We start from the raw sequence: 24,399 nt of genomic DNA on the forward strand, positions 1-24,399 counted from the left end.
GTACTTCTCGTCCAAAATTTTCTCTCTGAAACACCAAAAATGGCTGCGAAAACTTTCGTCGTTTTTGTGGCGTCTGTATATGTGATTCTACACGATAATCACCTCCGAGGTACAACGTTCCAAGCCAGTGTTCGTACTGGCAGCTTCCTCAGCTTTATTGATCTGAGAACAGCCAAAAATAGCCTTCGCCAGAAACAATGCGAACTCGGTGGTACCAAAGGTGCGAGATATCGAGTACAATTGAATTACGTAACTAAGCACAATAGTCTCAATGACTGTCAGTGACAAATCGAGAATACGAGCTTCAAAGCAATCGTTAAACCTGCTCATAGAATAAACACTTTCTTTGCCTTGGGTAAACCCTGACTTTGTGATACGAAGGACAATAACTGAAAATATCAGACTGGTCATGTTCAATTCCGTATTATGAACCACAGAGTGAAAGTTAGCTTTTCTGAACAACGAAGGTCAGTAGAAAATTACTTTTATGGATAGCCTATGCGGCTAGTCCCGGCGGAGGTTCGAGTCCTCCCTCGGGCATGGGTGTTTGTGTTTGTGTTTGTCCTTAGGGTAATTTAGATTAAGTAGTGTGTAAGCTTAGGGACTGATGACCTTAGCAGTTAAGTCCCATAAGATTTCACACACATTTGATTTTTTGATAGCCGGAACGCAGTCAACATCATGCCATCCTGGCTGACATTTCTAACGGTTTTCTACAATATCCCCACTAGAGCACCAAAACAGCTTCCAGCTGAGCCAGGTATCTCTTTTGATAGTATCGTTGTGACAAAAACATACAGATCTTGCCCATATTGGAAGTAGAAGTGCATCACTGGAGCCGGTGACAATGTCTGAGTATTCCTTGTTGCAGGTATCTCTCTCGTGATTATACACTTTGGATCACCATCTGAGCCTGCAACAACACGTTACCAGGAAAGTCTGCATCACAGCACGTACATACAGCAACAGTAACCAAAGACAAGGACAGCTGATGTTGAAACTAGTCTCTCAGATCGAAAGACGGAGCAAAATACTCGAGACTGATGCGCTTTAAACCGTTATTTTTTTCAGTAAGTAGTTCCAGTAAAACATTATAGGTACGTTATACGTGCGTATCCTTAGTATTATGTTTGCACAAGTACAATAACATTATTGCAGGTAAATGGCTACGGGTGAACATGGAGCTACACTACCACGAGTGACCATGCCGTGGATTCATCAAATTTTTGCGGCATGCTAGGATGAAATTCATAGTTTACACCTAAATCTTTGATTAACAGCAAAAAAAGTGTTGGTCTTACAGCTGACCAATAAAATCAAAGCCTAATCTGATTAATAATAATAAGTTCAGTTCTAAAAGGCACTTAAAGTATTTAATGAACGTCCTTGAAGAGTCATATCTTCCGTGGTTTCTAAAATTCTTCAACATCAGAGGTTTTAACATGTATAGGTAAAGAGTTGATAACTATGGAATTCCTCACCACCCTCCCATTTCCTCCAACCACTTTTCTTCTTCTTGTTCTTCTTTTTCTTTTTCGAAACGATCCTCCACATTCAGAAGACAATACGAGAATACTGCTTAAGAAATAAACCTAACATTCAAATCATGTCAGCTGATCAGAAATAAAATAACGAACTGCATCTTTCGCTGCAAGAAGAATTAACGGAAACATAAAATTTTATGTCGTGCCTGAATGGTAGAATGAGCACTGGGGAAAACAGAACAGAGTTCTCATGCTGAGGGTAATATCCTCTATCTCTAGGATCAGTGGGTTCGGGAAATCGATCTATATACCTTAATTATCCTCAGTTTCAAAGAAATTACTGTTTACTGTTCATTCTGCAATGCGTTTCAGAGGAGTATACCTCCATCATTAAGTGGATGTATGTTAGTTAATGAGGCACGGAGTCAACCTCCGTAGCCGAATGATCAGTGTGGCTGATTGCAATGCGAAGGACCGGAGTTCAGTTCCTGGTACTGCCAACGATTTTTCCTTACTGGGAGGACTGCAAAAAGAGCAACTCAGATTCATGATGTCAACTGAAGAGCTACTCAAATGAGAAGTAGCGGCTCCCATGTCTGGAAAGTCGAAAACGGGTGGGAGAGTTGTGTGCTATGCCCATGCCCCTCCATACTGCATCCATATGACGCCATGACACTGCGGCTGGTGGCATCGCGCCAGATGCTGCTGTTCCTCATTGCGGTGTTGCAGTAAGGCATGGACGTGTATGAAAGATTTTTGACAATCCTATGGTACTGTCTCCCACAGTTTATATAAGGTGTATGTGATGTACATACGACCAGAAAAGGAGACGGGACCACTGAAAGACTGTGTCACGAGTCACCCAAAAACTTGTACACACATACAATATTAACTGACACTTGATAATGGGAGTATAATTCTCTGCACCATGATGTGGAAATCATAACAGCTGTGACTGGTTACAGTAACTGCTAATTTCAACTGATATTTCTAAGGATCATAGTCAAGTCTAACCTAAATCTGTTGGCATTTAAAATAGAGTGAAACATGAAATGAAACTGACGTTCTACGTTGTGCTGAATACTTAAAAAATATTCGAAGGAGAAAAAATTTTAGTCACTGTAGACAAATCAAGAAGGAAAGACTACAGGTTTCAATTTTTGGTTCAATCCGATTCATGATTTATGTATGTGAATGATGTTTCACTTAACATTCATCACGCAGAATCGGTACTAACAGCAAACGACACTTGTGTTATAATAAAACTCGTTAAAGATAAAGCAAGAGAAGAACTTGTTAATGATGTTTTTCAAAGAATTATTAAGTGATTTTTTTCAATTTTGAGAAAACACTCCATTTTCAGTTCTGTACATCAAACAGTCGTATCAACAATTGATGTAGCGCTTCTGGGTAGATTACCTCAAGTTATTGGATGTACATAAACTTGACCTGTACGAAAAAACATAACTGAGCTTTTGAAACAATTAAGATGAGATACTTCTGTTCTTCGTATAACTGATAATCTTAGAAACAAACGAATCAACCTCCTAACATATTTCACTTATTTACACTTAAGAGGTCTTACGGAATAATTGTCTGGGGTAACTCATCATTTAGAAAAAAAGAATTAATTGCACGAAAACGGGCAGTAATAATAATTTGTGGTGTTCACCCACGGATATCTTTTCGATACCTCTTCAAGGAGTTTGGTTTATATATACAATGCCCTAGTGAAATTCTTCGTAAATAACTTTCACATTTGAGAAGAATATGTGTTATGCCTACAATACTAAAAGGAAAATGGCTTTTACTACCTATTACTAAAGCTGTGAGTGAGTGAGTCATAAAGGAGTTCAATACGCATCAACAATAATCTTTGATCGTTTCCCAGTAACATAAAATGTCTGACAGGTCGCAACCCAAGCTTTAAACTCCTATTCCATTGAAAAATTTTTATTTAAAAGTAGTAACATGAAAAAATAATTTTAATTGTAGCTGTTTGAGTAAGACTGAAACATAATACGTTCATTAATGTTAAAATTAATCATGTATAGGGTGATCACCTAATACTTGCACCGCATATATTTCTGACATGGAAGGCACTATTGATATGCAGTTTTCACAGAACTGAATAGCAGGTAAGCGACTTGCAGCCAATACACTGATTTTGAGACACTGATGAAAGTGCAGTTATTTACAACCGTTACAATTTTTGAACGGGACAATGGTTACTGACAGTAACATCCTAAAAGTAGCGTAAATGAAAATGTCAATGGTGTTTGCGGCAGAAAGCTAGTGTAAGTAGTTTAAGAGTTATCGTATTGTGAACATTGTAAATACCGACAGCTGTCTGTTCCATCCTACTGTTTAGATGCTTGTGTTGTGTTTTGTGTACACTTCGACCGAATTGCGATGGTCCCGTCAGCGTACTGTGCGATAGTGGCCGTAGTAGGACGTGTTTAGAAGATGATCTTTCCCAATGCGAAAAAAGCGGATATGTTCATGGTTTTTAGAATGTATGACGTATGCTATTCGTCCGTATACTATGTACCCCGAAAGATATCCCAACAGAAATTAACCTCGTCATCTCCTCGACCACTTCAACCTCTTCAAACAATACAGATGATTTGAAACGGCGTATTACTGATGCCCGCACTGTAATTTCCTCTGAAATACTAGAACATGGGAAGCAATCGTTGCATGGCAGACTGCAAGGTTGTACTGATGCTGGTGGTGGTCATTTGGAGCACGGGGTTTGAGGGTACATTGTTTCTTTACGTGTCAGACGCCACAGAGGTGATGTATTCACTTTAGTTTGCCTTTCGTTTGGCCTACGCAATGTCCCATTACAACACGACATCACCGGGAACATATTAATATCCGAAAAGAGTTGCACATTCCCACCAAAGTGAATTTCACATTCGTTTGTGCTACCACATGGAGCATGTAGCTGTCGGAGTTTACAATGTTCAAACTTCGATGTCTCGTAAACTACTTGCTCTAGACTCCTGCAACAAACACCACTGTCATTTTAATTTAGTCTACTTTGAGTTTGGTACTGTCGATAGCCATTCGATTAAAATATGTGTTCCTTTTGTAAATAAATACACGTTTAAAAGTAATAACGCTGTGTGTATGGGCTGCAAAGGCGGGCCCCTGCCTATCATTCCAATCTGGGGAATCTGCATGTTAATTGCTTCTTCCATTATCGAAATACACACATCAAAAAAGTTTTGCATCACTTCAATTCCGAGAGCTCCGGAACCTCTACGGAAAATTGGAATGGACATCAATATAAAGATCATTTCCGCCATTTTTATTGCTCATGAAAACCACACATTGCATGTTGTACCAACATACTACGAGACCTTCAGAGGTAGTGGTCCAGATTGCTGTACATACCGGTACCTCTAATACCCAGTACCACGTACTCTTGCACTGATGCATGCCTGTATTCGTCATAGCATACTATCCACAAGTTCATCAAGGTACTGTTGGTCCAGATTGTCCCACTCCTCAACGGCGATTCGGCGTAGATTCCTCAGAGTGGTTGGTGGGTCACGTCGTCCATAAACAGCCCTTTTAAATCTATCCCAGGCATGTTCAATAGAGTTCATGTCTGGAGAACATGCTGGCCACTCTAGTCGAGCGATGTCGTTACCCTGAAGGAAGTCATTCGCAAGATGTGCACGATGGGGGCGGGAATTGTCGTCCATGAAGACCAATCCCTCGCCAATATGTTGCCGATATGGTTGCACTATAGGTCGGAGGATGGCATTCACATATCGTACAGCCGTTACGGCTCCTTCCATGACGAGCTGCGGCGCACTTCGGCCCCACATAATGCCACCCCAAAACAGCGGGAAACCTCCACCTTGCTGCACTCGCTAGACAGTGTGTCTAAGGCGTTCAGCGTGACAGGGTTGCCTTCAAACAGGTGTCCGACCATTGTCTGGTTGAAGGCATATCCGACTCTCATCGGAAGAGAACGTGATGCGAATCCTGGACGGTCCATTCGGCATTTTGTTGGGCCCATCTGTACCACGCTGCATGGTGTCGTGGTTGCAAAGATGGACCTTGCCATGGATGTCGGGATGTGAAGTTGCGCATGAAGCAGTCTATTGCGCACAGTTTGAGTCGTAACACGACGTCCCGTGGCTGCACGAAAAGCTTTCAACATGGTAGCGTTGCTGTCAGGGTTCCTCCGCGCCATAATCCGTAGGTAGCGGTCATCCACTGCAGTGGTAGCCCTTGGGCGGTCTGTGTGAGGCATGGCATCGACAGTTCCTGTTTCTCTGTATCTCCTCCATGTCCAAACAACATCACTTTGGTTCACTCCGAGACGCCTGGACACTTCCCTTTTGAGAGCCCTTCCTGGCACAAAGTAACAATGCGGAAGCGACGGAACCGCGGTATTGACTGTCTAGGTATGGTTGAACTACAGACAACACGAGCCGTGTACCTCCTGCCTGGTGGAATGACTGGAACGGATCGGCTGACGGGCCCCCTCCGTCTAATAGGCGCTGCTCATGCATGGTTTGATTTCCCTAAATCGTTTCAGGCAAATGCCGGGATGGTTCCTTTGAAAGGGCACGGCCGATTTCCTTCCCAATCCTTCCCTAACCCGAGCTAGCGCTCCGTCTCTAATGACCTCGTTGTCGACGGGACGTTAAACACTAACCACCACCACCGCTCATGCATGGTTGTTTACATCTTTGGGCGGTTTTAGTGACATCTCTGAACAGTCAAAGGGACTGTGTCTGTGATACAATCTCCACAGTCAACGTCTATCTTCAGGAGTTCTGGGAACCGGGCTGATGGAAAACTTATTTTGATGTGTGTACTTGCGCTGCAAGTTTTAGGTGATTCATCTACATATATTCAGGAAGGCTGTGAGGGACACACGTGTATTCAGGGGATTCTTTGATGACACTGATCATTATTTAATCTGCAGTGAAATTGGGATTGTGAGGCCGAAAGTGCAGGAGGTCAGGTCCATATGTAGGAGGATAAGAGTGGAGAAACTTCAGGATAAGGAAATCAGGCACAAGTACATAACAGCGACCTCAGAAAGGTACCAGTTAGTTGAATGTAGTCAATTACAGTCATTGGAAAAGGAATGGACAAGATACAGGGACACAGTACTAGAAGTGGCTAAAGAATGTCTTGGAACAGTAGTGTGTAAAAGTAGGATGAAGGAAACAGCTTGGTGGAATGACACAGTCAAGGCAGCCTGTAAAAGGAAAAAGAAGGCGTATCAAAAATGGCTACATACTGGAACTCAGGTAGACAGAGAAAGTTATGTTGAAGAAAGAAACAAAGCCAAACAGATAATTGCAGCATCCAAGAAGAAATCTTGGGAAGACTTTGGAAACAGGTTGGAGAATATGGGTCAAGCTGCTGGAAAACCATTCTGGAGTGTAATTAGCAGTCTTCGAAAGGGAGGTAAGAAGGAAATAACAAGTATTTTGGACAGGTCAGGAAAACTGCTGGTGAATCCTGTGGATGCCTTAGGCAGATGGAGAGAATATTTTGAAGAGTTGCTCAATGTAGGTGAAAATACGATCAGCAATGTTTCAGATTTCGTGGTAGAATGGGAAAGGAATGATGGAAATAGGATCACATTTGAGGAAGTGGAGAAAATGGTCAATAGATTGCAGTGCAATAAAGCAGCTGGGGTGGATGAAATTAAGTCGGAACTCATCAAATACAGTGGAATGTCAGGTCTTAAATGGCTACACAGGATAATTGAAATGGCCTGGGAGTCGGGACAGGTTCCATCAGACTGGACAAAAGCAGTAATCACACCAATCTTTAAACATGGAAACAGAAAAGATTGTAACAACTACAGAGGTATCTCTTTAATCAGCGTTGTGGGTAAAATATTCTCAGGTATTGTTGAAAGGAAAGTGCGAGTATTAGTTGAGGACCAATTGGATGAAAATCAGTGTGGATTTAGGCCTCTTAGAGGTTGTCAGGACCAGATCTTTAGCTTACGGCAAATAATGGAGAAGTATTATGAGTGGAACAGGGAATTGTATCTATGCTTTATAGATCTAGAAAAGGTATATGACCGGGTTCCTAGGAGGAAGTTATTGTCTGTTCTACGAGGTTATGGAATAGGAGGCAAACTTTTGCAAGCAATTAAAGGTCTTTACATGGACAGTCAGGCAGCAGTTAGAGTTGACGGTAAATTGAGTTCATGGTTCAGAGTAGTTTCAGGGGTAAGACACGGCTGCAACCTGTCTCCACTGTTGTTCATATTATTTATGGATCATATGTTGAAAACAATAGGCTGGCTGGGTGAGATCAAGATATGTGAACACAAAATAAGCAGTCTTGCATATGCGGATGACTTAGTTGTGATGGCAGATCCGATTGAAAGTTTGCAGAGTAATATTTCAGTGCTAGATCAGAAATGTAAGGACTATGGTATGAAGATTAGCATCTCCAAAACGAAAGTAATGTCAGTGGGAAAGAAATATAAACGGATTGAGTGCCAAACAGGAGGAACAAAGTTAGAACAGGTGGACGGTTTCAAGTACTTAGGATGCATATTCTCACAGGATGGCAACATAGTGAAAGAACTGGAAGCGAGGTGTAGCAAAGCTAATGCAGTGAGCGCTCAGCTACGATCTACTCTCTTCTGCAAGAAGGAAGTCAGTACCAAGACTAAGTTATCTGTGCACCGTTCAATCTTTCGACCAACTTTGTTGTATGGGAGCGAAAGCTGGGTGGATTCGGGTTACCTTATCAACAAGGTTGAGGTTGCGGATATGAAAGTAGCTAGGATGATTGCAGGTACTAGTAGATGGGAACAATGGCAGGAGGGTCTAAGCGGCATCTCGCCTGCTTTCACTATTCATCACATTTTCTTGCAACGCCAATACATTCTTACCACGTGACTCATATTCTATAACCAACGCATAGTATGATGACAATTATGAAGACTACCTGCTCAACAGACTGGCAGGCACCACTTGGGGTTGTGATGCTGCCACTCTACGAACTGCTGCACTGGCACTGGTGTATAGCGCTGCAGAATACTGTGGCCAATCTGGAGCAGAAGCCCGCACGCCAAGAAAGTGGATGTACAACTAAATGCCTCTCTGAGAACCGTCACCGACACTCTCAGGCCAACCCCCGTTGAGTGGCTTCCGGTGCTGGCAAACATCGCTCCTGCTTCCATACGTAGAGAGAAAGCTACCCAGGACATCGTAGAAAAAATTGAAGTAAACTCGAGGCTACCCATACATGCCGACATGGGAGGACCCACGAGACTCAAGTCCAGCAAACCTATCGTCTGGAGCAGAACATTGGACACAGAGGGGCTCGATGCTGAATGGAAGAATGCATGGCAGGGTCTGAGAAGAGGCGTTGTGGAAATCCATCACCTAATCCGCGACCCAACCAAAAGGGTTGAAGGCTTCAATCTCAACAGGAAACACTGGTCGGCTCTAAACAGGTTTCGCACGGGAGTTGGACGATGCAGACAAACAACCAAATGGGGCTATACAGACGATTCGTGTCGAAACTGTGGCGAGATACAAACCATGGACCATCTTCTGTTTTGTAACATTCATGGTTTCAGAGACGGCTCTCTGATGTCGCTCGACAAGTTAAAGGACAATGCCAGGAAATGGCTCCATAATCTTAACGTTACTGTGTAATTAATTGTCTTCAATTTATGTGATTTTTGTTCGATTTAACGTAATAATGTAGTTTCCCTGACATAATTGTAATGTAATAACTGATATAATTTGTTTCCACATTGCAAGTTCCAAACGTTTACTGTGATTTATATTAATCTTATCTGTTCTTTTTTCACAGTTCAGTACACCTTCTTCCTCTTTTCGTGCTCGATCTGTGTTGAGTTTTTGACAGGTTATACACTGGGCCATTTTACCACAAAATGTGAGGGGGGTGCGATGGGGCGTTTCCCTCGTCAGTACACTGATAAGGCGTGACAGATTCTCCTCCGTGCTGGGTGCTTGTAGGAATTAGATTACGGAAGAATCGTCGCACTGAGCGTATGTGGACCCTGGTTAGTAGGAAGTGAACGAATGTGGGATGGAAAAAGAATGTACTTACCGGCCGCTAGCTTGGCGATGTACTCCGGGTTCTCGACGATGTAGTCGAGGCCGATGCGCGAGTCCATGGCCATCTGTGGGCGAGTGCGGCTGCGCGCACCCGGGGGCACAGGGGGCCGCCTGCAGCGAGACCCCCCACCTGGAACGCAATACACCGCTGCTTTACTTTTATTTTAACTTTGTCACTGGACACGCTTCCTGTCATTACAATTGTCAGCTAGTTCAGGAAAGACGCGTACGTCAAAAATGTACTAGGTGTGATCAAAAAGTAACGGCAGTTCTCGTTTTTCTTAAAGTATCTTAATTCTTTCGTTGATATGAACTTTGTCCCCTTCAGAGTAATCCCCCTCAGATATAGAACACTTGGGCGAGCGTTTTTTCCAATCTCGGAAGCACTTCTGGAACTCACTTTTCGTACCGGTGTTCTGTTTTTACCTCATCAAAGGTGCCAAAACGACGTACTTTCGCGGTTCTATTCCGCCTTGCGCTCTCTGGGTATCAGCACTCGGTTTGGTATACTCAAAAGCAGACTAGTGTGCGCCTGCCAGGTTTAATAGGCCACACGTAAAAAAGATAGATGTACAACTTAAGAGGCCATGCGCATTGTCAGTGGGTCAATACGATCTACTTCCACGTACTGGCTACCTATCTTGAGCCACATTCCACATCCTGATATCAGACGGAAGAGCGAGCTACTACCAGAAGGTTGCTAATAACACTGACCTTCCGACAGTGGACGACGTATTCCCCGCGGAGCGAAAATGACTAACATCAAAACATTCCACTCTAATCACAACCAGGACTCTCATGGAAACTGAATTCAATCCAATCGATGAATGGAAACGCTGCTGGCAACAAAACTGTTCCCCACAATACCTGAAGCTGCCTTGCATCCAGAAGAAACCTCTGGATTCGACCAGCCTCGGACAATTTGGACTATCTTGAACCGCATCCGAATGGGCCACGGACGATGTGCAGACACTCTCTACAAGTGGGGCAAATCTTCGTCACCATCGTGTGACTGCTGTGCGAAACGACAGACAGTTGCTCGTGTTGTATCGACATGTCCCGCACGTGCCTACTAGGGTCCTTTCTAAAATTTCCTCACAGCGACGAGTGATGTTATAAAATACATAAAAGACATCGATATCCATCTATAGCGCTTGTTATTTGTGTCATTTTACGCTGGAGAGCTGTGCTTAAGTGTTGATATGTAGTAATTTGTAATCTTTATATATGTATTGCCATACCATAAAATAAATAAAATAAACTCTGCTTCGGGAACAGAAAGTCACAGGCGACTTTGTCTGGTGAATACGGTGGCTGAGGTGACACAATGGTTTTGTTTTTGCCAAAAAATAACGAACAGGCTTTCAGGTGTGAGTAGGGGCGTTATCGTGACGCAATTTCCACGAGTGGTTTTGCCGCAGTTCTGGTCATTTTCTTCAGAATGCGTCATGTAAGCGGCGCATAACTGCAAGGTAGTATTTCTTATTTACCGTAGGACCGTAAGGCTATACGTCACGATACACTATCCCACTGTAATTGAAGAAAACACTGTGAAGCTCTTTCATATGTGGTACAACGTGTCAAAATTTTTAAGCCCTGGCTCTTCAGGTAGTTTCTGTTGAGACGATTGGGACTCGGTTTCGACATCATACCCTCCGTCCGTGCTTCGTCACCTGTTATGTTCTTCTTCAGAAGTTCTGGGTCTTTGTCGACTTCACTCAGTAACTACTGAGGGATGTCTACGCGACGGCGCTTTTGGTCGAAATTCGACAGTTTCGGAAAAAAACTTTGCTGCTACAAGTTTCGTTCCCAAAACAGCCGAAAAAAATTGTTTGACACGTGCCAAAGGATGTGCCGATATCATAGGCAACCTCTATGATGTTGATCCGTTGATTTCACAGACCAATTTTCTTTACTTCTATATTGTTGTCAGTAATTTATGTGTTAGGGCGTCCAGCTCGGTCGTCGTCTGCCACGTCTTCTTGGCCCTCTTTCAAACGTTTATACCACTCACATAATCTTATCTTACTCATTGTAGATTCGCCAAAAGCCACAGTCAACATTTCGAATGCAGTGCTGCACTTTGTTTCATCATTCTTCGATCAATCTTCATCGAAAGTGTAAATTCACCGAGCACTCGAAAATAACGTACAACCAACAATGATCTAAATATTCCAAAAAGCTGAAAATGCAAACATAGGTCAGGAACATATATATCAAAAAGACACAATTTCGGAAAATTAGATGTATACAATGGCGAAATTAAAAAATTCCCGTTACTTCTTGATCACACCTCATATGTCTATGCAGGAGGGAAAATTTCTGGAAATTTGTGGTAAGGTCTTATGGGACCAAACTTCTGAGGTCATCGGTCTCTAGGCTTACTCACTACTTAGTCTAACTTAAACTAACTTACGCTAAGGACAACACACACACCCATACCCGAGGGAGGACTCGAACCTCCGACGGGGGAAGCAGCGCGAACCGTGGCAAGACGCTCTGCAGGAGGGGACAGTCCGCCATTTATCTACAGAAACGCCGATACTAACCGCCGAGTTGTGTGCCATTCACAAGCTGTCTTTTGCACTGTCGAGATACAAGTCGACAAAGCCCTAATATGTACTGACTCGACAAACGCTCTAGCGTCTCTTAATAGGACAACCACCCAAGGAAAATCGTAAATTCCTTGGAACATGGTATACTGAAAAGTCTATATAGTGCAAAGAAGCTGTGTCAACCAATTCATCTATAACAGATACCAGGAAATTTTGGTATTGGGGACAACAAACGTGAGCCAACTGGCGAAAATTGTGCAACATATACTTCCCACCGGCATACCCCAATGTTAGTAACATCAGAGACACACGTTACTGGACGATTCAGCAACAGATTCCACGCCAATCTTCGTTTCTCAGTTCGGTGCTCACGAGAAAAGAAACTGCTACGATCAACAAACTAAGAATTGGCCACATAAATGCTAATGAAATGAGACATTTGTTAAAATTAACACAATCTCCGAGCTTTCACTCCTGCTTCGTTGCCGAGGACACTGTACATATACTAATAGAATGCAATAAATACAGTGATAGAAAAGTAAATTAAACTGTACTACATTTTCTAAATTAAGGATTATTTTCCTCTTAGAGGGTAGGTCCGTTGGTAAAAGTACTTGTCATTTCATCCGTCTTTGTAAAATGGAACTTTAGTCACTGGGAAGTTTCTTATGTTTCATATTTTATATTAAAAATTCGTGACTTTTATTCAAGTTGTGCAGTCAGGATAATATACACTCAGGTTACAAGTCATGGGATACATCCTCCTATCGTGTCGGACCATCTTTTGCCCAGCACAGTGCCAGTTTCACTTATTACAAGCATCATCGCTGAAGGAAAAGGTGAACAGTGTTGGTGCTTGTAATAAGTGGAACCACTTGAGAAATAATTTTGGACATGCATAGCTGAAGGCTCAAGATGCTTTGTTTCGAATACCTGATGACTGTAAGCAGTTGCCTTTATAAAGTTCTGGCGTAATAAATACACAGGGCATACATCCTGCCACTTCGCACTTGTATGTGATAACCAATCTGCAGCAATTCGACGTGGCATCGACTCAACAAGTCGTTGGAAGTCCCCTGCAGAAATATTGAGCCATTCTGCCTTTATAGCCGTCCATAATGCGAACGTGTTGCCGATGCAGGATTTTGTGCACGAACTGACCTCCCGATTATGTGCCACGAATGTTCGACAAGATTCATATCTGGTGATCTGGGTCGCCAAATCATTCGCTCAAATTGTCCATAATGTTTTTCAAACCAATCACTAACAATTGTGGCCCGCTGACATGACACATTGTCATCCATAAAAATTCCATCGTTGTTTGCGAACATGAAGTCCATGAATGGCTGCATACAGTCTCCATGTAGCCGAACATAATCATTTGCAGTCACTGAACAGTTCAGTTGGACCAGAGGACCAGTCCATTCCATTTAAATTATGCTACACCACCCTGGAGCCACCGCCACCTTGCACATTGTCTTATTGACAACTTATGTCCGTGGCTTCATTGGGTCTGCGCCAAGCTCGAATCCTACCTTCAGCTCTTACCAACTGGAATCGGGACTCATCTGACCAGGCCACGGTTTCCCAGTCGTCGAGAACCCAGGAAGGGCGCTGCAGGCGATCTGCTGTTGGCAAAGGTACTCGCGTCGGTCGTCTGCTGCCACAGCCCACTAACGACACATTTCGCCACACTCTCCTAACCGATACGTTCATCGTAATTCTCACATTGATTTCTGCGACTATTTCACGCTGTGTTCTTGCCTATTAACACTGACAACTCTACGCAAACGTCGCTGCTTTCGGTCGTTAAGTAAAGGCCGGCGGCCACTGCGTTGTCCGTGGTGAGAAGTGTTGCCTGAAATTTGGTATTCTCGGCACACTCTTGATACTGTGGATTTCAGAAAATTGAATTACCTAACGATTTCCGAAATGAAATGTCCAATTCGGATTTCAAAGTCTGTTAATTCCCGTCGAGTGGCCATAACCACGTCGGAAACTTTCTTATATGAATCGCCAGAGTACAAATGACAGGTTCGCCAGTGCACTGCCTTTCTATACCGTATATAAGCGATACTACCGACGTCTCCATATGTGCATGTCACTATCCCGTGGCTTTTGTCACCTCGGTGTACTTTGTATCATGCACAACTGTGTCTTCACATTTTGTAATGCAGCGAGACTATGCATTCAGTGGCATAACTGTGTCTGGTGAAATGGGTTTTGCGTGAAAGCAGTAACGAATACGTGTGTGTCATGTGTCTGTGAATTGAGCAAAGTTTGCATTGTGTGTTATCCTTAACTGTTTGTGTCTCGTATTTTGTGAGGCGAAGATTGGGTACCTGCCAAGCATTTGCTTAAACGAGTGTCTAAAACCATCTAAAAAAACACCAAGGTGGTCCATTGTATCAGACCAACGGACGCTTATTCTTCATGGCTTACCTCCCTGTCTCTAAAGCTAGAGCCTCGCGCTTTAAGCTACGCGCCGGCCGGTGTGGCCGTGTGGTTCTAGGCGCTTCAGTCTGGAACCGCGTGATCGCTACGGTCGCAGGTTCGAATCCTGCTTCGGGCATGGATGTGTGTGATGTCCTTAGGTTAGTTAGGTTTAAGTAGTTCTAAGTTCTAGGGAACTGATGACCATAGCTGTTAAGTCCCATAGTGCTCAGAGCCATTTGAACCATTTTTTTTAAGCTAGGCGAGCAGGTCGAGAAAGTAACTTATTTATTCGACATTTTCCTCAAATGCTATGGCAGGAAGTCGCTTACTTGAAATAACCACAAATATCGAATAGGAGGTACGGATAAAAGAAACAATGTCGATTTTTGCTGTTCGTCTTAATGAGCTGAAAAATATCAGCTGCAACATTCCTTCTGTTTCGTACGGTACACATATAGTGAAGATTTTAAGGAAACTTCGTTGCTTTGTTAACGTGCCTTCCGAAAGATGTTTACAAATTATCGCACACTCACACGTGAACTGGATTGGTTAAATGCGTTGTTGCATTTCTAAAGCCGTCAGCACACTGGACGAGGCAGCTAACGTTGGCGTGCACGCACACGGGGTATCCAACATTACGACAGGCAGCACCGTCGGGGTACAGGGCGGTCTGGTTAACGTGATTTTGCGCTCTGTTGCCATCTTTATTTGGCTCGCAAGACGCAAAGAATACAGTTTGTTCACGAAAATGAACGGGTGGAATATTCTTACGTTAGCTCTATTCAGACGCACATTTTCTCCCTTGTCCATAAGCTACTTATATTGTTCTGTCTGTGGTGCAAACAAATAAAAACTTCAATATCCGTGAAAATGTAGTAGCACAAAAGGGAAAGATACTTGTCCAGTCAGTAAGGACATCAGCTTATAAAAATTCACCAAATCGAAGAAACCCACTCCTAATAGAGAACGTACTTACATTTAGATAACATCAAGTATAACAGAAATTATTTCTGTTAATTTCCTAAGAAAGTCTCGCAGCTTCACAACATGCGAGTAATACGCTATAGTAACTAAATAACCAAATTCTTTAACCACCGGTATGATTTTTCCGGTCGTTTTATTGGAACAAATCGTACCAATAACGATTCGTTCTCGAGACATTGAATGTGCTGGTGCTTAGAAAACAGCGCATATTTATGGGGTATAAGGTATAACGCAAAATCCACCGAATATGAGCTTGTACAGAAGACGACAAACATAACATGGTGTCTTGTTTTCTACGGGCCTCAAGGTAGGTAGGTAGGTGGTTAGTGTTTATCGTCCCGTCGACAACGAGGTCATTAGAGACGGAGCGCAAGCTCGGGTTAGGGAAGGATTGGGAAGGAAATCGGCCGTGCCCTTTTAAAGGAACCATCCCGGCATTTGCCTGAAACGATTTAGGGAAATCACGGAAAACCTAAATCAGGATGATTGGCGACGGGATTGAACCGTCGTCCTCCCGAATGCGAGTCCAGTGTGCTAACCACTGCGCCACCTCGCTCGGTGCGGGCCTCAAGCTTTTTGCTTGTGACGTGTGGAGCGTGCATGCTTCCTATTGATTCTACTTTACGAAACACTTCGCCGAAATGACGCAGAACTTATTGTGTGTTTGACTGGAGGAAATGGCTCCTCATCGCGAAATAGGAGGATGTGACGTCACAAAACTTGTAGAACGCCGCACCAACGTTAGCTAACTCGTCCCGTGTGCCGACGGGGTAAGGATGGCGCCGCATACGTAGCTACGTGTAGTATCGGAGATGAAAAATGCAGCGCATTCATATACTGTGCATGCGTGTTATGTATATGTCAGGGAATTCTATTTTTAGCTTGCTTGGAGACAGTGCGCGACTATGTGATGATGAAGGGAAATTAAATTCGTCATCATGGCTCAGTTATAGAGTATTCGATCAGCCATCGCTGTTTACTGGCTCGTAACATATGCGTCAATTCATTTCTCATTAAAATGAGGTGGTTATCGACAATATAGCTTATGAAGATCGTGCAATTTCTTGCAATTTATAAGCCATCCCTGGTTGAGAACGTCCTTAAATAAAATTAAGAATAGAGGCTAGTAAGCGTAATTGATATATTTTATTTTCTTAGTTACTAAAAACCTCGGTATTTAGTGAGACTAATGTTATTACTCTTTGCACTAAAACATCACTTTCTTTAAAAAAAAACTCGACAGAAACATTTTCAGTAAGTAACTTGAAACCATTACTCCTAAGTATCAGGTAGAGCATTCTCGGTGGGTGGAATGCTTACTTCACTTGTGTATCTCTATAATTCCAGTACGACGTGGGATGTGAGAACACGTTTTATAAATCCTCCTACACTGCGACAAAGTAGTTGGATGTATTAACGTCTACAACTTCGATTCATCCGTTTTGCAATAGATGGCAGAAGCGGTAAGTGGTGGTGGAGGTGTCACATATAAGCTTAGGCATTTGTAAAAATAACGCCATCAAAATATTATTAGATTTGTTATTCTCAATTGAGTATGTCATCTTGCTAGCCCAACTGTCGTCTTCTGCGTGTAGCTTTTAATTTTCTGCTTTAACAACACAAAAACTGCGGATGAGGCTCTTAAAATGCTGATTACGACCCATGGTGAGGCACCTATTAGTGAAAGAACGTGCAGAGAATGGTTTCAACGCTTCAACAACGGCGATTTTAACGTCGAAGACCAGCATAGCAGTGGAAGAAGGAGGTTTTAAAAATTACTGAAACCCATGGCAACAATCACAGGAGGTCATTATAGAAAGCAATTGATGCGTTTGAGTCGAGCACTGAAAGAAAGACGGTCGCAGTACAGCTATAGACACAAAAAGGTGATTTACAACATGACAATGCTTGAACCCGTGTCGCAACACCACGAGTACTTGGAAACGGGAAGCCCTACCCCACCCTCCGTGTTCTCCAGATATAGCTCCCTCTGACTACAACCTTCGTCGATCACTGGCACACGGCCTGACTGACCAGAACTTCGGATCATATGAGCAAGTGCAGAATCGGATCGATTCATGGCTCTCCGCAAAAGACACCCAATTCTTCCGCCACGGGATTCGTAAGCTGCCCGAAAGTCGGGAGAAAGCAGTGGCCGGCGATGGCAAGTACTTTGAATCGTAAATGATTGACACTTTTTTCACAACAAATACTCTATCTTCGGGAAAAAACGGCGGAAGCAAAGTTTTAGATCTAATTGAACTCCGTGATGAACTGAACTCTAGATTGCCACCGAAACTTGTTAACTAATTCTGCTCCAAGGTTTTATAGAGTAATAGATTAAAGAAAAAGTCACATGTTACCTACAATACCGGTTTATGTTCCATTATCACGACCGTCATACTGTAAACGAAAAGAAAGGACTTCAATATAGAACTAATGATTCATTTGCTGAGGTCTCAACATTTGACCCTGGCTGTGTTATTAGAGACAGAAAACTGCTCTCCAGAGAGAAAATCAGTGAGAACACCAGCTGTAACACTGGCCAGTATGCGTTGGTCGCACCTGTATTAAACTGGTACGTGTTTCTGTAAACAGCCCCGTGGCAGCTGCCGCATAAATATGGAAAGCTCCTCAGAATCCTGCTCTTCCCTTACTGACCAGCAGATACAGGATGACAATTATTCAACTATACGAAAAAATACACATTAATTACAAACTACGGCATGCACACACTTTATTTGACATGTAAACGTCGTTACAAATATTCGGATTTAGGTTATGACATGTTAGATATGCCTGCCATCATTGGCAATGATGTGGTGCAGACTAATAGCGAAATACTGCATGATCCGCTCAAGTGTTAGAACATCGATGCTATCGATGACATCCTGAGTACCTGTTTCCAGCTCAGCAATGGTTTTGGGGTTATTGCTGTAAACCTTGTCTTCAATATAGGCCTACAAAAAGTAGTCGCATGTGTTCAGATCCAGAGAATATTGCGGCCAATCGAGACCTATGCCAGTGGCCTCTAGGTACCCCAGAGCAAGCATGTGGTCCCCAAAGCGCCCCCCCCCCCCCAGCACATCAAACACTCTCCATCTTTGATGGTGTTGAGCTCCATCTTGCATGAATCACATCTTGTCAAAATCAGGGTCACTTTGGATAATGGGAGTAGTGGAGCAATGAGGTCGACATCCCACTCTCCATTGTTGCAAAATTTATACAAGATGGCGGCGATAGGTATGGCAACGTCGCAATGACGTCATGGTGGTAAGTTCAAATTTTGGCTGGAAGATAGGTCAACTGGGCTACCTCCACTAACCTAACCCCCTCTCCCCTCCCATCCCCTCCCCCAGAAAATGGCGAGAAGTTCAAATTCCATCAGGACAACGCAACACACCATGTCTACCTCCACTAAGAAAATGGCAGGGAAAAAGGTCACTTGGGCTACCTCCACTAACCTAAGTCATCCAACCGCCACCTCTTCCTAGGAATTGGTGGGAAAAGTACTCAGCCTGTGCTGGATAGGATGGACATAAGTATTTATTTTGCATGCAGTCTTTATTTGAACAATTAGAGGCAGTACCGCCATCAAGTGTGTTCACCATGGGGTCCAGAGTCCAACTGATCTAGTGCACAGTGCTGTCACCAGAGGGCACTGTCGTCCCTCCATGACGTAATCCAAGATGGCGGTCTGGGGAGGAAAATGGCAGAAGATGGACTCAGTCTGTGCTGGGCTGCTGGGTAGGATGGGTGTAAGTCTTTAGTTTGCAGGCAGTCTTTATTTAAACAGTCAGAGGCAGTACATCTGTCCAGTGTGTTCACCATGAGGTCTGGAGTCCAACTGACCTAGTACACAGTACTGCCACCAGAGGGCGCTGTCGCCCCTCCCATAATGTAATCCAAGATGACGGTCTGGAGGGGGGAAAAATGGTGGGTCACTCCGCTGCCGACGGCATGTGAAAGTCACGTCTACAGTTAAAGTTCTTCGAGTGTTATACTGTCACATGTCTATCTACATAAGCACCAGGTCATCCTCTGGGCCGTGCGCACGTGTCTTTACCATTGCTAACGCAATACATGTGGATTCTGACGTCACAGTTCGCGCCATAGAAATCTGTTCCAATGCTTCCCAGAATAGCACAGGGTGCATTGTTCCTAGCGATCGTAATGGGAAATGCAAGCTGCGTCTAGCCAGTGCATGCAGAACCTGTGGATACTGATGTAACAGTTCGCACTATAGAAATCTGTTCAACTGCTTTCTCTCCATCACGATACTAACGGGACATGCGAGACGTGTCTAGCCCTCGCGCGAAAAACCTGTGGATACTGACGTCACGGCTCAAGCTGTAGAAATCTGATCGACTGCTTTACCTCCCTCACGATCCTAACAGGACATGCAAGCTGCGTCTAGCTCATGTGCGCAAAACCTGTGGATACTGACGTCACCTAACAGGACCTGTTTACGAAAATAGCCCAGAATAACACCGATTGCATTCTTCCTGAGGGTCCGAAAGAGGCATCACGTGTTACCCTTCCTGGAAATCCCAATATCCTGCTTTCAACATACGCCTCAGAAACGGTAAACTTCTAACTGCTAAAATTCTTCATCACTTGCGAAAACACAGTTAAGCATAAAAGTAAATTATTAGTCATAGAGAGAGGGAGGGAGAGAGAGAGAGAGAGAGAGAGAGAGAGACGATGGTCGGATCATAGGCTGTACATTCAAATGAAGCTCTCTCATTGGTCGCCTTGGTCTATATATGAAACCACAACCAACTTCCATCGTCCTCAGTCCGCTGCTGTCCGCCTTGTTGTGCATTCCATCATGTCTGCGTGTGTTTCCTAGTTCTTTTCTCTCTGCAATATGAAGAGAGGTAGCTGCAGCAGCACCTCAGAGTGTAGTGGCAAGAGGCTTAGAGTTCTGGAGACAGGATTACCAAGTGAGTAAATAATATCTATTTCGAGTGTAAATTTTCGTGTGTACGTTAAATTCGCCTTATTAATTCCGTCTTCTTGTTATAGTAGAACTCCAGGATTTTGTCTTGGAGTGTGAGGAGAGACAGGAGGGTGCTGGACCGCAACAGACCCCAGAAGCCCACCCTTCTGTGTTCGGTTCACATCCAGAACTGCCTTGTGAGTATAATTTTCATTGTAATTCGTTCTTGTTGCGATCCAAAATTTTCTTATTTCATACTTCTTTTTTTCTAGATCATTTGAAGCAAATGCAAATTGTGCTGGAGGCAGAACTGGGGGGCTGCAAATAATTATCTACTGCAGCAGCAGCAATCCTAAGTGGAACAGTCCCCAGCTGTGGATAACGGACAACAGCACCAACATAAGTATAGAAAAAAATATCCATATGTGATCTTTCAGTGTAGTTCGACATTCAAAATAAATAAAACTATGTCTCGTCCTGTTACACAGGAACAGCTCTCGAGGACTGGGATTTGTTGGACAGGCAGCTGTAAGCTGTTCATCACCAGATGCAGGAACAGCCTCCAGCAAAGAATGAGATGTCCAAGCAGCATACTTGTAAGTTAAAAAAAAAAAAAAAAAGATTACATGCCACTAGTAGTAGTGGCAGTAGTATAGAAAGTTTTCTTTTCTGTAACAAATCGACTTATATATCTTGTTTGTTGTTGTTGTTATTGTTGTAGGCGAGACAGACGAGGACTGACAAAGGCGCTCAGATCTGGCTCTACTACACGATTAATGTGATGACTTTTTTGAGGATGTGGTGGAGTCGCCCAACCAAGTGTTTATGGCCTGGAGCCAGAGCGAAAAAGGTAATTACTCGCTCTGCTTAATCATGTGATCGTCAGAATTCTTTCTTTTACTGCGCCAGCAACGGTAAACAGTGTACTTAACTATTATTTATTTTATCTCCTCTTCTACAGCGGTAGCGTCTCAACACGGTGTGGCTCGCATACCGGTGGCGGCTAAACCCTCTTCCTCACCAAAGCGGTGCCCGGTAAGGCACACCCCGCCTATAAGGGCGTGTCTAGTCGTCGCGAGGGAAGCGGGCGCTGCCGCCCCCGCCCCCGCCCCCGCCACCGCCTCCGCTGCCGGGCCCCGACCCTGCCCCATCTGCGGCCTCCACAGCGTCGCTCTGGCGTCCATGAGCGCCCTCCCTCAAACTAGCGCGTTAGGGCTGCAGCAACCAGGCTGCTCGCAGCTGCCCGATTCCACAGTCTCCTCCTCCTCCTCCTCCGCCGTCACATCCTCACCAATCACGTGTGGTACAGCACACAGCCCTGTCCACCTCACCAACCCCATCGACTAGTTGCTGCTATGGTATTAGTAATAGAGAAGATCCTATGGCTAGTGGCAGTTCCCTCTCTCGTCCTTTTAGTGAAGGACATCAGGTCAGCGATACTGTACCGCAGTTAGAGTACTTGGTGATTGCAGACGCTTCTGATGAGCGAATCTCGTTCACCAGGATCGGGAACCCGGCAGGAGGCTACCGCGACCCTGTTGGTTTTCTAAGCGCGTACCCTCCTGTCGTGGAAACGGAGCTCCTCAAGGTAGCCAATGATCCGCGGTATCCCGCCATTAAATGCAGTGTGGTGCTTTGCATCGAATTATCGCCCCCCCCCCCTTTCCAGAGTTGAGTCTGGTGTTGAAGAGACAACTCTTCATTATCTTTGGGGAGGAAATGGCGTGATAACGTGGAGCACATCAATCTCCGAGTGGTTTCGTAAATCCAACTTGGGTACTATACTGGCACTGTTTTCCAAGATGGAAGTCAGAGGATCAGCTAAAGCACTCAGCCGAATACTACACCTGGACATCCACACACATGTCTATGATCTGTAAATGGAGGGTCTAGCTATATCAAGCTCCCTTTTCTCCAAGCCGAAATCAGCCAAGTGCTCAACTAGAAAGTGAGTGTCATACCCACTTAAATTGTGGAAGAAAACGGGTATGTGTCTTGGTAGCTGGTACTTAAAATTCCACGCATTGTGAGCTACACCATGGAAGTTCCCCGTAAGATGACAGTGGTCCCTACGAGGTGTTTCCGCTTTAAAGCAGGCATGCATTAATGTCGAAAATAGAAAGGATCAGGCTTGTTTTGCATGGTCAATCCTGGTTTGCGAAAGAAATTACAATTACAGAAATCATCCTGAGCGTCCCAGTACATACCACTTTGATGGTATTGATTTCCCCGTCAAGATCCAGGACATATGTAAATTTGAGGTGCAGAATACCAGAATATCGGTTCATGTTTATGGTCTGGAGAAGAAAAGCAAGTCATATGAGCAAGACCTCATATTGTCGTTGGCCCCCTCCATTTCTCAAAATTTGCCAGTGAGTCTGAGTTGCATGTAAACGTACTGCTCTTATCTGAAGGTAATAATTATCATTATGTTTGGATCAAAGACATGTCCCAATTCCTAATCTCTCAACTGAATAACGACAGGTCTAAAAAGCACATTTGCTTAAGGTGCTTGAATTATTTCTCCTCTGACAAGTTATTAGCGGCGCATCTAGTAGACTGTGTTTGCAAGCAACTGGTACGTGTTATCATGCCTACTGAGGAAAACAAATTGATAAAGTTCCAGAATGCTCACCACAAGGAGTGATGCCCGTTTGCAGTGTACGTCAACTGTGAATGCCTCCTCGCTCCCGTGACCCACTGTGAAGGTGGCCCTACAGCTTCACACACCACCTTTACAGAAAGACATGTACCATATGTGGCAGCGTGCCAAATTGTATCATCTTATGATCCGAGTCTTAACCATTACAAATCTTACGTCAGGGATAATCCTGTGGTTTGCCTGCTCACTGAGCTCGAAAAATTTTCAGGGGAGGTTGATAAGCTTTACAGCGGCAGCGTTCCCTTGACCAAATCAAAGGAGAATGAAGATTGGTAGAATAACGCGATTGATTGTCATATTTGCGGGCTGTCATTAGATAGAAAAGTGGAAACACCTCGTAGGGACCACTGTAATCTTACGGGGAAGTTCCATGGTGTAGCTCACAATGCGTGCAATTTGAAGTACCAGCTACGAAGACACATAACCGTATTCTTCCACAATTTAAGTGGGTATGACACTCACTTTCTAGTTGAGCACTTGGCTGATTTCGGCTTGGAGAAAAGTCAAGTCGAGAAATACATTTCATCCTCCAAATGAATGACGCCAAGAATTATGACCCGCATCCTTGATATGCTACGTTTTATGCGAACGCCCTCCAGAAACTCGTTGAAACTCTACGTTGGGAGGATATGCATATCACTCGAGCTGCATTTCCTGACAATGAAAAGTTTCAACTTTTCCCATATGAGTATGTGGATAGTATGGAGAAACTCAACGAAACCAGGCTACCCGACATAACTGAATTCTCCAGCAACCTTGCCATAATGGATTCAGAGTATGAGCATGCCGTGAATGGCTGGCGTGAATTCAATATTTCAGCTTTAGGAGAATACACACGGCTTTACATGGACACAGACGTGCACTTGCTTGCAGATGTTTTGGAGAAATTCTGTAATCTATGCATGACCACATATTCTCTGGATCCTGCCTTTTATTACACAGCACCTGGGTTGTCTTGGGGCGCAATGCTCAAGAAAATGAAGTGCAGCATTGAATTACTGATTACTTTTGAATACATTATGGGAGTGACAGTGGTCAATGTGTTACAAATATTTACTATACAAAGAGTCTTGATCACGATTTATTTACTAAGGTGACCGGTTTAGACCACTACTGTGATCATCTTCAGACCGTTGAGTAGGAACCTCTTTCTGCTGGAGAATCACTATTCTCCAGCAGAAAGAGGTTCCTACTCAATGGTCTGAAGATGACCACAGTAGTGGTCGAAACCAGTCAC

At 43.8% G+C, this 24,399-nt stretch overlaps 1 protein-coding gene across 1 annotated transcript in view; it reads right to left on the reverse strand.

Moving 5' to 3' along the window:
* The window catches only part of LOC126248019 (uncharacterized), a 910,522-nt gene that overhangs the window by 630,710 nt on the left and 255,413 nt on the right, over positions 1–24,399 (reverse strand). Inside the window, exon 2 of the mRNA XM_049948603.1 lies at positions 9,576–9,713. Within this exon, the coding sequence (XP_049804560.1) occupies positions 9,576–9,648 (73 nt within the window). The 5' untranslated portion in view covers positions 9,649–9,713. The remainder of the gene's footprint in view (positions 1–9,575; positions 9,714–24,399) is intronic.

The sequence above is a fragment of the Schistocerca nitens genome, chromosome 3 (assembly GCF_023898315.1).
Source record: "Schistocerca nitens isolate TAMUIC-IGC-003100 chromosome 3, iqSchNite1.1, whole genome shotgun sequence".
Classification (NCBI taxonomy): domain Eukaryota; kingdom Metazoa; phylum Arthropoda; class Insecta; order Orthoptera; family Acrididae; genus Schistocerca; species Schistocerca nitens.